The 18,411-nt window shown below is 38.9% G+C and overlaps 1 protein-coding gene across 1 annotated transcript in view; it reads right to left on the reverse strand.

Annotated features, from left to right (window-relative positions):
• Positions 1-18,411, reverse strand: part of LOC115220338 (guanine nucleotide-binding protein G(i) subunit alpha) — a 92,179-nt gene that overhangs the window by 8,532 nt on the left and 65,236 nt on the right. The window contains exons 4-5 of the mRNA XM_029790442.2: positions 7,536-7,677; positions 3,878-4,035 (exon numbers count right to left, since the gene is read on the reverse strand). Coding sequence (XP_029646302.1) covers positions 3,878-4,035; positions 7,536-7,677 — 300 coding nt within the window. The remainder of the gene's footprint in view (positions 1-3,877; positions 4,036-7,535; positions 7,678-18,411) is intronic.

The raw sequence follows: 18,411 nt of genomic DNA on the forward strand, positions 1-18,411 counted from the left end.
ACTCCTGAACATTGTGAAAAACCAAAAGATCATCTAGAACGGCCATATCCAAAGAAGCAGAGGTCTGGAAAACATTATCATAGAAGAAAGAGAAGAGGGTAGAAGATGAAGAGGCTGACAAAGAACGCAATGGATGGACAATATAAAGAGATGGTTGACCAACAGAGGCAAGGCAGCCGGAGAACTCATGCTTAATCGGGAAGATTTTCATTATAATGTCATCAATGCGCTGCAGGCATATGATATGTGATAACGATGGGTGTTAATTGGATTAATTGTATCCCCTCAGTATTATACTGGTACTTATTGTATTGATATCTCCCAGAGGGGTAAAAAAAGAGTCAATTTTGACAGGATTTCAATGAAGAACATGAAAAGATGTAACTGAACACCAATAGGCATTTTGTTGTTCCGACAATTCTACCAAATCCTTCTCTTTGTATTGTGAAACCATTTAATCTCAGCTGCTCCCTTATTCTAATAGGGGGCCTTCATCACAATGGCAATATCACTTTCTGTGACACTGGTTGAGGCAGTGGTAGTGGAGTTGGTGGTGGTGGGAGCAGTGATGATGATGATGATGATGATGATGACAGTTGTGAAGCTGATGGTGGTGGTGGTTGTGATATTGATGATGATGGTGATAGTTGTAGTAGTAATGGCAATGATGGTTACGATGTTGGTGATGATGATGGTGGTGGTGGTTATATTCCCTCACAGACACTTTTTGCACATATAAACTCTGCTACTTTTACACATAAACACACACACAATTTTATATTCATGCATACACACACACACACACAAAATGTCAACTAGCAACAGACACATCTCACTGTCCCACTTCTCATTCAACCTAAATTCATAAAAAAAAAAACAAACCCAAAAACCAAACAAAACAAAACAAAAAAACCAACCAAACCTAAAAGTTCTTACTAAACTAGGCGGTGATGACCTGTTGCTGGTTGCTCCAGTGTGTGCAGTACATGTGTGTGTGTTTGTGTGTAAGACAACAGACATCCGCCACTCCTAACTTATTATGAACTAAACACACACACACACACACACACACACACTGCCAAAACATTCTCCTAGTTTGGTTGTCATTGATATAAGCAATGTTGTAAAGCTACCAAGCCTGTGTTAACAGATGCACCCAACTACCAACCATTTACGCAGACCATTTACTTATGGAAGAGATTAGGAGAAGGAACCACAATGAGTCAGCTGACCTCTTCACTGTAACAGTTAAAATGTCCTTCGAGAAATTAGTGATTCTCTTCAACCATTTTGTGATATACCAACTGGTCTGAAAATTGCTTTTGGTTCCATGATACGAATTCCTTGGTTTTGCTGTTTTGTTCCCATATTTCAGTTGAAATATTCTGAATTTGTTTTAAATAATTTTGGAAATAATGAAGAATTTAGGAAAATAACTTTGGCATTATGAAACTGGTGTTTGATGGAAGGTTTTGGTTGACATTACTTCAAAACAGGAAGCTGGTAATCATAGAACTCGGACAATTCCTGGGAGTCTGCTATCAAAAGAGTTGCAGAGATTTTAACTAAAAGATTCCATCAAAATTTCGTGGCTAATTTATGTTCTAAACACCAGCTTAATAATGATTTCAAACTTTGACACAAGGCCAACAATTTTGTTTTATAGGGTGGTGGGTTAAGTCAATTACATTGACACCAGTACATGACTGGTACTTATTTTATCAACCCTGAATGGATGAAAGGCAAAGTCGACCTCAGTGGAATTTGAATTCAGAATCCAATGAGATGAAAGGCTGCGAAGCACTTTGACTGGCATCCTAACCGTTCTGCCACTTTGCCCGGCATACTAACCGTTCTGCCACTTTGCCACCTTTGTTCATCATCATCATCATCGTTTAATGTCTGTTTTCCATGCTGGCATGGGTTGGACGGTTCAACCGGGGTCTGGGAAGCCAGGAGGCTGCACCAGGCTCCAGTCTGATCTGGAAGCATTTCTACAGCTGGATGCCCTTCCTAACGCCAACCACTCCGTGAGAATAAATTCTTAATTTCAAAATTTATTGAAAATAAGGCAGTGTATTTCAACACAAATATGATAAAGGGTTAAAGATAGGGATTTTAGGGGACTTGTAGTCCCTAAAATTGCATAAATGAAATTGTTGACATCTTCTTCAATAAACTCTGATCTATGATATAAAGAGATACAACAAATAAAGTGTGAGAAGAATCTCAACACAACTTACTTAGCTCCACTCAAAATATCAGAAGCTAAAATTTGCCTTCATCAAACTTTTATTCAATCCGTTTTTACATCTGTTTTTTCCCTACTAGCATGGGTTAGACAAATGTAGTTCTGAGGTGTTATTTTTACAGATGGATGCCTTTTCTGTGGCTAACCCTTATGTGTTTTGTTTTTTTTAATGAGGGATCTCTTATTTTAAATGTCTTCAAAGATGTGAAGTGAGCCGATTGATGATTTGTTGACAGGAGGAATGACCATAACAATGCTTTTCATAATGGGCAACTTTTGCACAATGCAAATATAGACACACACACATACACATGACTGAACGTGCATGACATGCAACAAAGAAACCATTCGGGGTTTCAGTTCTAATGTTAATTGCATTAAACTCCCACAATCACTTGCACTCTCAGGTTGTCTTATCCGATGATGGGCTATGGCATAATACAAAGAGCACAACAATAATAATAATAAGAGACAAGAACATGGCACATTGACTTGGTCCTCCTTTATTCCTGTTGTTACATAGGTTTCAGTATTCAGTAACGCATGACATCACACAATAGATGCAAGCGGTAGATGCACCCTACAGGGCCAGCATGTCAAAGTCCATGTTCTTTTCCCTCATTTTATGTGTGTGTGTGTGTGTATGAGTCATCTAAGGGTCTATAATACACACAATTCCCACAAACACTTCAAACTAACTCCAACTGGCTTTACAGCAAATCCAACCAAGGGACATAACTCCCAACCCAATCACCTGCTCTTTTTTGTTTCACCATGTTTTTCACAGCAGCCACAAACCAGATGTGTCCATTCACCTCCGACAATAGAGAGCAGTCACCATATTCCTTTCCATATAGCCTAACTCTGATGAGCGTAAGGTTATATAATCGGATTGTTACCTAACACTCCATTGTCTTCCTAGCATGAAACCAAATGGTAAGATCAGCCATGATGGCTACATAATACTGTACATTTTAGATAATATATAATGGTATTGCCCAGGTGTCGAAATCATAATGATATCTGTGGGGCAGCTGATGATGGAGGTATGCTGGATTGTTAATATGGCTGTTTTTGTATATATGGAATAGTATTATAACACATCCTTTTGATATATATATATATACATGTATATGTATGTATATATATATATATATATATATATATATATATATATATATATATATATATAGGGAGGGTTTACAAAAAAGTTCAGAGTTTATTGAAGAAGATATCAACAATTTTCTCTCTCTCTCTCTCTCTTTATATATATTAGGCTTCTTTCAGTTTCCGTCTACCAAATCCATTCACAAGGCTTTGGTCAACCCTAGGCTATCGTAGTAAATACTTGCCCAAAGTGCAGTGCAGTGGGATTGAACCTGGAACCATGTGGTTGGGAAGCAAACTTTTTTTAACCACACAGCCATGCCAATGTCTTTGGATCGTGGCTGACCTGGTACTAAAAGAATAACACCATTCCATCAAACAAAAAAAAAACAGAAAAATTTACGGAAAATATTTGGGGGAAGAAGAAGTAAGAAAATTAGCATGAAACAAATAATTATAAACGAAGTGAACAAAAGGTGAAGCGGGATAGATAGATAGAGAATAGAAGTGTTAACTTACTATTGAGCTGAATCGTTGAGTTGGTACTCTCGAGATCGAGCGACACAAGACATCACTCCAGGATCACTCCACAGCCTCATGTAGAGAGCAGATAATTCTGGAGTCATGTCACATTCATCAGAATTTTGCGAAATTTCAAAGAGAGTTTTGGCATCATTCTGGAAAAAAAAAGAAAAGAAAAAACAAATACAACAATGTCATTAGGATTGAATTAAGATATATATGGAAAAAAATTTAACCCATTAATTAACATATTTCTAATTAAATATGACATCCACATGGTTCAATTAATTTCGAAAATAATGGAGAGTTTGGAATAATTTATTAAAATAACGAATTTTATCATAATTTATTTGGTGTTACCATTCTGTGTTGTACTACATACCAGACCATTCCTGAATGGTTCCAGTGGTATGTTGGTTTTGATAGTTCCTTACACAACCTTTCTTCACCACCTGAGAGAATTGTTAACAGTGTCAGACTGAATACCTTGTGGTATTTCGTCCAGTTCTTTATGTTCTGAGTTCAAACTCAGCTGAGGTTAACTTTGCCTGTTCATCCTTCTGGCAGACAGAAAATAACTGGCATTCTGCTGATTTCAATGACAAGTGTTCTAGTTGTCCCAATCAAAGGACAGCCTACTCATGAAATTAACATGCAGATGGCTGAGTACTCCACAGACATGTGTACACTTAACATAGTTCTCAAGGAGATTCAGTGTGACACAGAGTGTGTGACAAAGTTTGTTCCTTTTGAATTACAGGTATGACTCATTTTTGCCCGATGTGTGGACTGGAGCATTGGGAAATCAAGTGTCTTGCTCAAGGACACAACACACCACTGAGGATTGAACTCATGACCTTATGATCGTGAGCCAAATACTCTTAACCACTCAGCCACACTCTTTTCATGTTACATAAAATAAGGCCACAATTAAGAAAGAAGAGCCATCAAGCCAAACGAAACTGCAGTCGTGGCAGATACCGGTGTCACGCAAACTGGCACCTGTGCCAGTGGCAGGTAAAGGCGCCCTGGTGTCATGCAAATGGCACCCATGCCAGTGGCACGTAAAAGCACCCATTACACGCTCGGAGTGGTTGGAGTTAGGAAGGCATCCAGCAGTGGAAAACCATGCCAAATCAGACTGGAGTCTGGTGCAGCCTTCCAGCTTGCCAGCCTTGGTCAAACCGTCCAACCCATGACAGCATGGACAATGGATGTTGAATGATGATGATGATGATGAGCAAAGGTGTCAACTACTTCCCCAAACCTTCAGACATTTCTGGCCTTGTACCCAATCTAAACACCAATATTACTAGACAAAGAGATCTTGCAAGGGTTCTACAAGATTGTCTTGATGGTATAATATAACTGGTTCTGAGACAGAGAGAGAGAGAGAGATAAAGGAACAGAGGCAGAGAAGAACTTATTCCCCAGTATTTTACTGGTACTGTATTTATCAATCTCACAAGGATGGAAGACTAATTTATGAACAGCTGAAAATCGGCAGCTTCGGCGGAAAATCAGAAGAGCTCTCAGGTATTTTAGCAGGTGACAACCCAGCTCAACCTATACAAGCGAGGTAAGATAGACATAATATGGAGATGGAGGTGATGATGATGATGATGATGATGACAGTGTGGCAGGTGTGAACAACAATAGCAACAGTAAACAGTGGAAAAGTTAGAAAAAAAAATTACAAGTTCATTGAATATAAAAAGACATGAACAAGAAATAGGTGTGTCTGTGTGTGTGTGTGTGTGTGTGTAGTAAGGCATTTCCTCTCACATTCTATTATTTATGAGTTTATGAGAATGTGTGGGAGTGTTTGTAGGTGTGTATGTGTGTGTGTGTGTATATATATATATATATATATTATATGATGTCTATCCACTTGTGACTGAGGAAGACCATCACTGGCCAATGCACTTGCAAAATGCCACACACACACACACATACACACAAATACAAACATACATGTATACATACATTAAACTCTTTGAACTTAATATTTCAGCTAGGAGTTTCCATTTTAGCTAATTCCTAAATAACTCTTCTGAAACAAAATATTTTGATTTCTGTAAAATACAGAAAAATATTTCAAAATATTTTTGTGAAATTCCAACATTTAGAACAATATTTGGTTCATAAAACACACACAGAGATACACACACACACACACACACACACACACACTGAGTAAGCTATTTTCTTCCCATATCTTCCTGAAGATGTAGAGGAAAAGCGTGTTTCAAAAATATCAAAGAAATAAGTGAAAATATAGTTTATGACGGAATGGATCGTGAATGTTACATGATGATGCCGGTGGTGAAAAAGACAGTGGTATGTGTGTGTGTGTGTATATGTACACACACACACACACAAAGATATAATCACATTCTCTTTGGCAATCACACACTTCATGATAAATAGACACACCCACACCCACACCCACACACCCACACCCATAATACACTCAAGTCCCAACGTAAGCTATTTTTATGTTTATTCATCCACTTAATGTCATTTTTTTACTTCATTAAATGAGGACAATGTGTTGTGCTGGTGCTCACCTGCTGCAGGTAGTGTGTGTGTGAGAGAGAGAGAGAGAGTGTGTGTGTGTGTGTAGGTGTACATACAGCATGAAGTAAAAAAAATAAAATTGTACTTCATTCTCTCTCTCTCTCTCTCTCTCTCAAAGAGAAACAAAATTTATTTCCATTTGATTCACATTATTCTACCAAATTGACTTAAACATAAACCTGACCTTATTTCAATTACTCTCTCTCTCTCTTTCCTAAAATATATACACATACTTGTCAGTGAGTGTGTATATATGTAAAGGTATTATTTGGTATTGTCGATCAACTTTTACAAACAGACAAAACGATTTATTGATGGCCGCACTCTTCTAGACACATTAAGTGGACTAAAATTTATGAATAATGTCTGAATGGGATTCCAATGGCTTGCAAGCATGGCTGGGTGATAAGAGGCTTGTTTCCCAACCATTTGGTCTTGGCTTTGGTCCCACCATGGGGCATCTTGGGCAAGTGCCTACTCCTATAGCCCCAGACCAACCATAGGTTTGTGAGTAGATTTCGTAGATGGAAACTAAAAGAAGCCCATCGTATCTGTCTATGCATGTCTTTGTGCTTGCCTCTGCCCACTGTTTGACAACTGGTGTTGGTTTGTTTATGTCCTCGTAACTTAGTAATTCAGCAAAAAGAACTATGTTATGGAGACACATATATATATCGGCATAGGTATGGCTAAGTACCTTGGGCAAGTTTCTTCTACTATAGCCCTATCATATATATGTGTGTATGTGTATTATATATATATATATATATATATAGATATGTGTGTGAGTGTGTAAAGGGTAAAGACCCTCTTCAGTTGTGAATGGTCATGGGATTGCACCAAGAAAGTTCCCCTCCAAGGCACAAGTCTGGACAAGGTTGTCTGGGCATAAGAGACCAGCAGCCACCCATGCATACCAGCCTCTCCTCTCCACGCCACTGATGTTATCCAAGGGAAAGATGATTCTAAGCCCAGTGTTCTAACCACTAAGCCATGTGCCTTCACAGTGTGTGTGTGGGTGTATGCAAGATGATGATGATGACAATGATGTTGATGATTAATGTAAGCAACTCACCTCTCCCTCTGAGGATCCAAAATTAATTTTCAGCAAGCCCATAGCTCGAATGATAGCCATCATGGACTGCATAATGTTGCTGTATACAACTGGTTTGTACTGAAGGCATTCTTCTTGAGTGTAGCCCTTCTCATGGATAATTCTGGAAAAGAATGAGAAAAACCGTTTTACAGGAGAAATAAAGACTTAGAATGCAGAAAGAAACCAAGATGAGAGCAATGCCATCTCAGTGAAACCAGGCAAAATGTATACCACATTACACACACACACGCATTGTATATGTGTGTATATATCTATATAAAATATAAAATGGGACAAGAACGCAAAACATCCAAACAGTTAGGTGATACAAAAAAGGGGCAACAAAACACCCAGATGGACGAGACAAAGAAAACAAGGACGGGTCGTTCGGAGTCTTTAATCCTCAGTCGAGTCCCAGATTATCGAGTATAACCAGCCGAAATTGCAAAGACAGACAGACAGACATACATAAAGGCCTTCCTTGCTCCCAATCAGGGTGAGAGAAATCTAGTGTACAGATTAAATTAACACTGACGGCCTATGTCGCACATCTGTAGCACACGTCACTGGTATTTAATCCATTCAACTCTGGACGGATTAAAGGTAATGCTAGCTCCAATATCATTTCGTCTCAGAACATGAAGGGACATGAAGGGACAGCACTTAACACCGAAGGGATTCTTCCCTCGTGTCAAATTCCTCCTCATTTACTGTGAATAATTAATAAGTCTAAATGTCAAAGGGAATAATCAGCGAATAAGGTGGCAAATGTTTTTCATTGATACAGTTAATGGATGGAGGGGGGAGGGAGGGAGAAGGGAGAGGAAAGAGAAGGGGAGGGAGAGAGAGAGAGAGAATGGAATTTGGTGGATGTAATTTAGATTTACTATCAAAGACATTCCAAATGTGACCATCTCATCATTTTCTTTTCCTAAACAGGGAGGAGAAAACCATGTCCAAGTTATCTGATGTGTCCTTTTCTAAGACAATGCAGAGGTGGAATTTGATGGAGATTGGGCTGCTATTTCCAGCATGTTGAGAGACCAGGCTGAGGCTCCCTTGCTGGCTGAATGGAATGTGGTGGGGAGGAGAGGAAATTCCTGTTCAAAATGTTATTTGTAGAACATTCTTTCATTCGTTTATTAACACCACCACCACCACCACTATACATAAATTTGTACTAATGAAGGAGGCTCTCAAGGTGTCAGTGTTCAACCAGCTAGAAACAACAGCCAAATCTCCCTCAAATCACATCCCATTGCATTCGTAAATAAATAAGGCAAGGACATATTAGATAATGTAATCATAGCTTATCCCTAAAAAGACAAGATGGTCATGGCAGGAATACTTGTGATCATAGGTCTGCTGGATCAGGGTCTGCATGGTGCTGAACCATAGCAGGCCAGATATTCTATATCAGGAGTTTTCAACCATTTCTTTTATCAACGAACCCCCTTTGATTTCTATTTTATTCAGGTGGACCCCCCATAGCCATTCGATAATTAAAAACTAGTTTTATAGAAACTTCTTCCAAAATCCCTATTTTTTTGTTTTTCCCACACATTAACTTGTGTAGGTTGAACTCTGTAAAATATTTGAGAAACAAACCCAACTGTTTCTTCTAATACATACATCTAGAGCAAAATTTTTTTAGGGTCTCTTAAAACACTATTGTGGATCCCCAATTTACTATTTTCCTGTGTGGACCCTGAAAAATCTTATATGGACCCTGACTGAGAACCACAGCTCTATATGAAAACAGAAACAGAACTAATTTTAATAATTATATAATTATAGGAAATATTTTGAAACAACACCAGGATCAGGGACAGTAGAACCATTCAGACCCCAGTAGATGACAGGTACTATGTTTTATCAATACCAGGAGGATTTAACTCTTTAGCATTTAAGCTGGTCATAGCTGGCTCAAATATTGTATGTTTTTTGTTCAAGGCAGATCCAGCCCCTCACACCTACCCTACAATGTCATTCTAAGGTAAATAATCACATCACTGAAATCTTGGGGTTACAGATCAATGCATGATTAATTCAAGATAATCTGAATAAATAGGTATTAAATTTGATGAGCAATCCGAGTGCTGAAGGTTTAAACTGGTCAAAGACAGCCAAAATATTTTACATTTCATTTTCAGACAGCCAGATCTGGCCTCTTATACCTACCCTATAATACCAGTGGGGGTTTTGTTTCAGCATTTAAATTACCCGAATTTGGCCCAAATATTTTTCCAGTTTTGTGTTCAAACCAGCCAAATCTGGTTTCTCACTCATATCTATCTTAGAAAGTCAGTTTAAAAATACACAATCAGATCATCAAAATTTCAAAACTAAAAGATAATGCACGATTAATTCAAAACTTTGTGAATAAGCAAGCATGACATTTGACACTAAATGCTAAAGATCATTATATATATATATATATAAGTATATATATATATATATATATATATACAGGCACAGGAGTGGCTGTGTGGTAAGTAGCTTGCTTACCAACTACATGGTTCTGGATTCAGTCCCACTGCGTGGCACCTTGGGCAAGTGTCTTCTACTATAGCCTCAGGCTACCCAAAGCCTTGTGAGTGGATTTGGTACATATATATATATATATATATATATGTGTGTGTGTGTGTGTGCGTGTGTTTGTGTGTCTGTGTTTGTCCCCCCAACATCACTTGACAATTGATGCTGGGGTGTTTACGTCCCCGTTACTTAGCAGTTCAGCAAAACAGACCGATAGAATAAGTACTAGGCTTACAAAGAATGGGGTCGATTTGCTTAACTAAAAGCGGTGCTCCAGCATGGCCACAGTCAAATGACTGAAACAAGTAAAAGAGAGTAAAAGATTATATATATATATGAGGAAGTGCTGAAAAGTTCCTGGCTTTAAGCGTATCGTGATGGGCCTGGCTGGAGGCCCCACCTTCTGAGTTCTTTTACAGGGCTTAGAAGAACTGAAGGACCACTGCAATAAGTGTGTGAATCTGAGAATATTGAATAAAAATCATAATTAACTGATCCTCCTGTGTATCTAAATTCAGGAACTTTTCAGTTGCCCTTTGTGTGTGTGTGAGTGTGTATTCTTTTACTTGTTTCAGTCATTTGACTGTGGCCATGCTAAAGCACCACCTTTAGTTGAGCAAATCGATCCCAGGACTCATTCTTTGTAAGTCTAGTACTTATTCTATCAGTCTGTTTTGCCAAACCACTAAGTTACAGGAATGTAAACACACCAACGTCGGTTGTCAAGCAATGGTGGAGGGACAAACACAGACACACAAATACATACATACATAAATGCGTATACACAATGGGCTTCTTTCAGTTTCCATCTACCAAAGCCATTCACAAGGCTTTGGTTAGCCCAAAGCTGTAGTAGAAGACACTTGCCCAAGGTGCCACACAGTGGGACTGAACCTGGAACCATGTGGTTGGGAAGCAAGCTACTTACCACACAGCCACGCCTGTATATATATATATATAAATACAAAACAGTTTTTCAGACTTTGTCTACTAAATCCATTCACAAGGTTTTGGTTGGTCCCCAGGGCTATAGTAGAAAGTGAAGGTGCCATAAGGTAGGACTGAACCCGAAACCATGTGGTTGGGAAGCAAGCTTTTTACCACACAGCCATGATGGTAACAAACAGTGACAACAACAACAACAACAGTTTGGATACCGGTGACGCTACCACAACTGTACTGATGTCATAATGTCAATGCACCATCATACCATCTACCACCATCCAAGTTCGTTAACACCAAACCAACCACCACCACCACCACCACTACCACCACCACCACCACCGCCACCACTGCACCAATCCTTCTTATCTTATTCCGTCACCACACCCACCCATACTATTTCTGTTCTTTCCTCCCCACTTCCTTTCCTTTACTTTCTCCTCTTCCTTCCACTTCCTCTTGACGATGATGATGATGGCAATCATCATCATCATCATAATAACAGCAACAATAATAAGAACAATATAAATGATTTCTTTTATTTGCCAACAGGGCAAAGGATGAAGTAGGGGGGGGGGCGCAATACAAAGGCAGAGATAAAGTGTGTGTGTGTGTGGGGGGGGTTACGTGTAATGAAATAAAATCCCTCTTTCACTGTCTGTCTCTCTTCCTCTCTCTCTCTCTCTCTAGAGAGAGAGAGAAGGAAAGTGTATATGGTATACAATAAAAGAAAGAAGAGAGGCATACATAATATACAACAATAATGACAATAATTAGAATTCCATGCTTGGTTGCAGTCTATTGTCGTTTGAGAGACGCTCTTAAAGCAGCGCAGATTGCTGCGAGAAAGTTGGTGCAGTGCTTCTCAGTGCAGTGGTACTTGATGCAGTGTGTATATGTATCGGGGGGGGGGGTATAGAGGTTTAATGCAGTGCAGGGGTTTAATGTCACGTGGGTTTTTTTCATTCCCCCTTTTGCTTATGTTTTGTTTTTTTTTTTGAAGACATTAAAAGTGTGTTTAGAGGAAAAATTTAGTGTCACAGTTTCTCTGTACGAACATTGGATTGATGTTGTTTAAACCCCAAGTCAACTTAATATCCCGACATACCTATGATGAAAGGCTTTCCATCCAAGTTACAGGAACATAAACACACCAACACAGGTTTTCAAGCAATGGTGGGGGACAATCACAGACACAAAGTCACACAAACACATACACAAATATATATATGGATACATACATACATATATATATATATATATATATATATATATATTATATATATATTCATTCTTTTATTTGTTTCAGTCATTTGACTGTGGCCATGCTGGAGCACTGCCTTTAGTCAAACAAACTGACCCCAAGACTTATTCTTTTTAAGCCCAGTACTTATTCTATTGGTCTCTTTTGGGGACATAGACACACCACCATCGGTTGTCAAGCGATGATCAGGGGACAAACACAGACACACAAACACACACACACACACGTACATATGTTTATGTATTTATATATATATATACGACGGGCTTCTTTCAGTTTCCAAATCCACTCACAAGGCTTTGGTCGACCTGAGGCTATAGTAGAAGACACTTGCCCAAAGAGTCACGCAGTGGGACTGAACGCAGAACCATGTGGTTGGGAAGCAAGCTACTTACCACACAGCCACACCTATGCCTATATACATAGTGGTCTTCTTTCAGTTTTCTGTCTACCAAATCCACTCAAAAGGCTTTGGTCAGTCCAGGGACACTTGCCCACACACAATGGTCAGCCCAGAACCATGTGGTTGGGAAGCAAACTGCTTACCACAGAGCTATACCTGCAGCCTGCATTTGTCTTACCAAAACCAATACAATATAATTTGAGGGAGACTTAGCTGCTATTTCTAGTACGCTGACAGAACATAGAGAAGCTTTTTTTCATTTTCAGTGACACTTCCATTCCATTCCACCATCAACATTAACCAAAATTTTTATTAAACGGAACCACCCAACTAGAACATTCTTCAATGGGTGGAATAATAAGTCAACCAAAATTTTTTAAATACTAGAGTTTATTATTTTTATTATTATTATCATTATTATGATTGTTGTTTGTTGTTGTTGTTAATTCCTTATTCTGAGATTCCTGAAATGTTAGCCAAAAAAGGAGTTCCTCACATTTCCTCAGACCAAACACCATCACAAGGAAAAAGGACGGAACTTAATCTTACAGAAAAGATATCTGATGGAGTTGGTATATTTCCTGATGTATTTTTAAAATTCTTTTACTTGTTTCAACCATCAGACTGTGGCCATGCTGGGGCACAGACTCAAAGAATTTTAGTTGAATGACTCACCCCCAGCACTGTCTTTTTTTTTGGTACTCACTCTATTGCTCTCCTTTGCCGAACTGCCAAGTTACAAGGACGTAAACACACAAACACCGGTTGTCAAATAGTGGCGGGAGGTAAACATAGACACACATACACAGACTAACTGTTCATCATTTGATACTGGATTACCTCCTCTAATGGCACCTCTGTTGTGGAAAGACACCTGCTTCTGTCTGTCTGTTTGTCACACTCTAACCTATCATCCTCTGACACAAGTTCCCCCCCCCACCTCAAATGCCCCTGTCCCTCTCATAATTCCTTGTCTTACGAGTTACTTGGTTACCCTGCCAGCACTGGTGCCATGTTAAAAGCATCCAGTCCACACTGTAATGTGGTTGGCATCTGGAAGGGCATCCAGCTGTAAAGATTATGCCAAAACTAACCTCACCTGTGCTAGTGTCACGTAAAAAGCATGGAGTCCACTCAGTGTTAGGAAGGGCATCCAGTCATACCAAACACAGTAGCCTAAGGTAGATTTTCTACCTGGCCAGCTCTTGTCAACCATACTACCCATGCATGCATGGAAGATGGACGTTAAACGATGATGATGATCATCATATATATATATATATATATATATATATATATATATCTGTGTGGTGTGTGTATAATATACATATATTATATACAATGGGCTTCTTTCAGTTTGTCTACCAAATCCACTCACAATGCTCTGGTCAACTCGAGGTTATACTAGTGGTATTGAACCTAGAACTGTGTGGTTGGGAAGCAAACTTCATACCACACAGCCACGCCTGTATGTGTATATGCATCTGTGTGTGAGAGAGGGGGGGAGATAAAGGAGAGGAAAAGGAGAGAGAGGGGGGAAGAAGGCAATGACCACAAACCCCGACCATTGCTACAATCAGAAGGCAAACACCTTGTTTTGGATCTTGTGATGAGAAAAAGGGTCAATAAAGGGATTGAAATATTTAGGTTTTAATTGATTCTGTTTTGTGAGAATGGAAAACTGAAGAGACTTGGGAGAGAGAAGGAGAGGATGGAGAAGATCCAAAGAACACAAGACAGAGGAATGGAGAGAATAGAGATGGAATGATGGAGAGATCTGAGAGAGGTAAAGAGAGGGAGAGAGAGAGATAGATAGAATGTGTGTGTATATATGATAGAGAGAAAGAGTGTATGTGTATGTGATAGAGAGAGGGGAGAGGATGTGTGGGTGTGGTAGAGAGAAAGAGCATAGCAGAGAGAGAGAGAGAGAGAGAGAGAATTAGGTGGCAGTAAAGACTTATGGAGGGGAAAAAAAGGAATGTAGGGTGGTGGGGTAGGAGTGTGTGATAGGGTGGGGTGAAAATAGCTGAAGTAATGGTCCATAATCACTTTTGGGTTGACAGGTTGGCTAATATCTATAGCAACACACACACACACACACTCCCAACTGAACAGACACACACACACACATACATAACTGAACAGACACACACGCACACACACCCTCAACTGAACAGACACTCACACACACACACACACACACACACACACACACACAACAAAACAGATATGCGCACACACTTCTACACAAACCAATCTTGATAGAGATACACTGATTGAAGAAAAAAATACACAGCAACCAACCCAAACAGACACACACACACACAGATAACGATCTAAGAAAACAAACGCAAACACACACCCAATGAAACATATATACCCCTCGACAAAACACACACACACATACACATACACACACATGATCAAAAAATGCAAAGTAAAATAAGAAAACACTGTGCACACCAACTCAATAAACCCCTAATTTACATGCAGAACTATTTTCGACCAACGAATTAGCTAATTAAATTAGGCAACATTAATATTAACAAGTATGTGTGTGTGCATACTTTTACATATATACATATATACACATTATATATATATATATATATATATACATATATGTACATATGTATGTGTGTGTTTATGTATGTATATGTGTGAATGTGTATATATATATATATACACACACACACATATATGTACATATGGATGTGTGTGTGTTTGTTCCAGGCATTAACTGAGAATTTCAACTTATGTGTCTGTCCGTCCATCTGTTTGTCAGTCTGTCTGTCTGTGTGTCTTTCAGCCTGGTTGTGTTCCCTCTAATCCCCTCCTTAATGTCAAATGGTAACGGGGGTTTACTAATGGCAAAACTATTAGTGAATTGAATTCTTTGGTTTGACATTTCGAAGGAAGGATAGGCCGAGAGAGAGAGACAAGGGGACGTGTAGACAGCTGTTGAACGTGCTAGAAATACCAGCTACATGGCCCTCTAGTCACACTCCACTCCTTTCCTTCTATTTCTTGAGCCCTATGACTCATAAGGCCCAGTGACCTAGTTTTTGTGGTGCATAAGTGACTGACATCGCAACATTTACTCCCTGAAGGGGACACTTGTTTGTTGTGGGGTACAAGGCCAGCAATTTTGATGGGAGGGGACAAGTTGATTAAAGCAACCCCAGTACTTGATTGGCCCTTTATTCTATTGACATCCCCCACTCACCCAAAGGGACAAAAGACAAAGTTGATTTTGGCAGGGTTTGAACTCAGAATGTGAGGAAACCAGAAGGCATGCTACCAAGCAGTCTGTCCGACAATGCTAACCATTCCACCAACTTACTGCTTTACAATCATCATCATCATCATCGTCATTTAACGTCCATTTTCCATGCTGGCATGGGTTGGATGATTTGACTGAGGACTGGTGAACCAGATGGCTGCACCAGGCCAATCTGATTTGGCAGAGTTTCTACAGCTGGATGCCTTTCCTAATGCCAACCACTCCAAGAGTGTAGTGGGTGTTTTTTTACGTGCCACTGGCACAGGAGCCAGCTAGGTGGGCCTGGCATCAATCACATTCAGACAGTTCTTTATATGTGCCCCATCGGCACAGGAGCCAGTCAGGGGACACTGGTATCAGCCATGTTCAGATGGTCACTGTCTTAAAGTGAAGAAAACAAAACAAAAAAAAAACACAAACAAAAAACATAAACTAGATGATATAAAGCTTAGATAACCACTAGAAAGAGAAGGATGGTCAGATTTGGATTGATTTTAATCAGATTTGGTTGGATCAAGGATACATCAGATGATGTAGTCCTAGATATACTGTGGCAAGAGGATACATCAGATGCTGTAGTCCTAGATACACTAAGGATGTCTTGTGGTGCCTGTTCTGGCTCCTTGGGTTCTGATGACAATAACAGTGACATCAGACAGGTGCCAATCTTGAGTTTTTACCTTTCTTTTCGGCAACAATGGTGGAAAGTGGAAGAGTCTTGCATTGTTTGGGTAACTATCAGCATTCTTGCACATTGGTAAGGAACATTCCAAAATAGATCCCGTATCTCACAACAGAGAGTTCAGAATTTCTAGCAGACCAAGTCCCAAAGAATCTCTCTCTCCCACCCCTCCTAATTAGCATAAAACATTGGTGATTGGTTGGGCTTTTTTCTCTAACTGACCAATGGAAAAAAGCCAGTCAATTAATTAATCTTTTACCATCCAGATTATTCTGTCAAACATAATGCTTATTGTTTTTAATTAATTATGTATTTTCTTGTACTTTCATTATTTTCAACGATGGGATTGTTTATTTTTAGAATGACATTGTAGGGTAGGTGTGAGAGGCTGGATCTGGTTGATGTGAACATAAAACAGATAGAATTTGGGCTGGATACAATTAATTCAATTGCTGAAAGATTTCATGATATCAAATAGAAAATCTATGAGGGTTTCTGGTTGCCAGTAAGTCTGGCTGCAATGAGGGACAAGAGCATTCAGAGAGTGCAAACCTCTGCCAAGGCAACACCAATGTCTGCTCAACGATTAGCTGGAGATGATTTTTAAAATGAGAATATCTGAAATAAACTTGACTGCTCTCACAAACGAGAAAACTAAAAGTGAACTTGACTGTTCTCAAAAATTAAGTAAAAAAAAACGGAAAAATAATCTAGAATCCTTGTCCAGTATTGGATCGATCCCAAAATCTAATCAGTTCATGCCAGTCACAGGGCCAAACATCCCTGAAAGTTTCGTCTGAATCCATCCAGTGGTTCCTAAGATATCTTGTCCACAGACAAACAAACAAACAAATACAACTGAAAACAATACCTCTGCCTTCACTAAGGTGGAGGTAACAAAAGAATTTGATATTTTGGACAAAGGTACTTCTACAGAATAGTGACCTATAACGACTTGCTGCAACACACCTTTACCAGTTCTTAAGATTCTGGGTTTTAGTTTTATCATAAATAAATATTGGTGCATGGCTTCCAATTTCATTGTTTCATTTTCTATAACTGTCCAACACATATAACAGGTCATTCTAACTGACCAACAGAAATGGCAGGGCATTTATAATTAAATTAGCTATTTTTTATTAATTAATGTCATCTGCTCCTCCGTCTCTTTCTCTGCACTTAGTACTATTTATAACTGACCAACAGAAATCGCTGATCATTTATAATCAATTTAAGTATATTTATTAATTAATACCATCTGACCACCCTCTATTTTTCTGCAATTTGTTCTATTATTAACTGACCGACAGAAATACTGGTCATGTGATATTAATGATTCGATATAGCCACTGGTCTTTTTCTGTCTCTTTCTGGCTTGGAATCTATAATCATCTGATTAGGTCAGCTGACCTCACTTCCAGAAATAGCCAGATGACTCTGAGGATTAGAAGGGGAAAGAGTACAAACATTTTTAAAGAAGTACAAATATTTAAAAAAAGAGTACAAAATCCAGGTCCAAGACTCATACAATCAATCTATGAGTAAAAGCAATCTAACCATGACCATCTCTCCTATTTTTTCCAGTATATCTAAGACTACATTATTTAATGTGTCCATCACATTGGCTCATGTAGTTAACTTATAGTTATAATTAACATTTAGTTAACAAGCGGATATAATAAACATGTTAACACAAAGTAATATTAAACATGTTAACTTATAGTTATAATTAACAATTAGTTA

The sequence above is a fragment of the Octopus sinensis genome, linkage group LG16, assembly GCF_006345805.1.
Source record: "Octopus sinensis linkage group LG16, ASM634580v1, whole genome shotgun sequence".
NCBI classification, from domain to species: domain Eukaryota; kingdom Metazoa; phylum Mollusca; class Cephalopoda; order Octopoda; family Octopodidae; genus Octopus; species Octopus sinensis.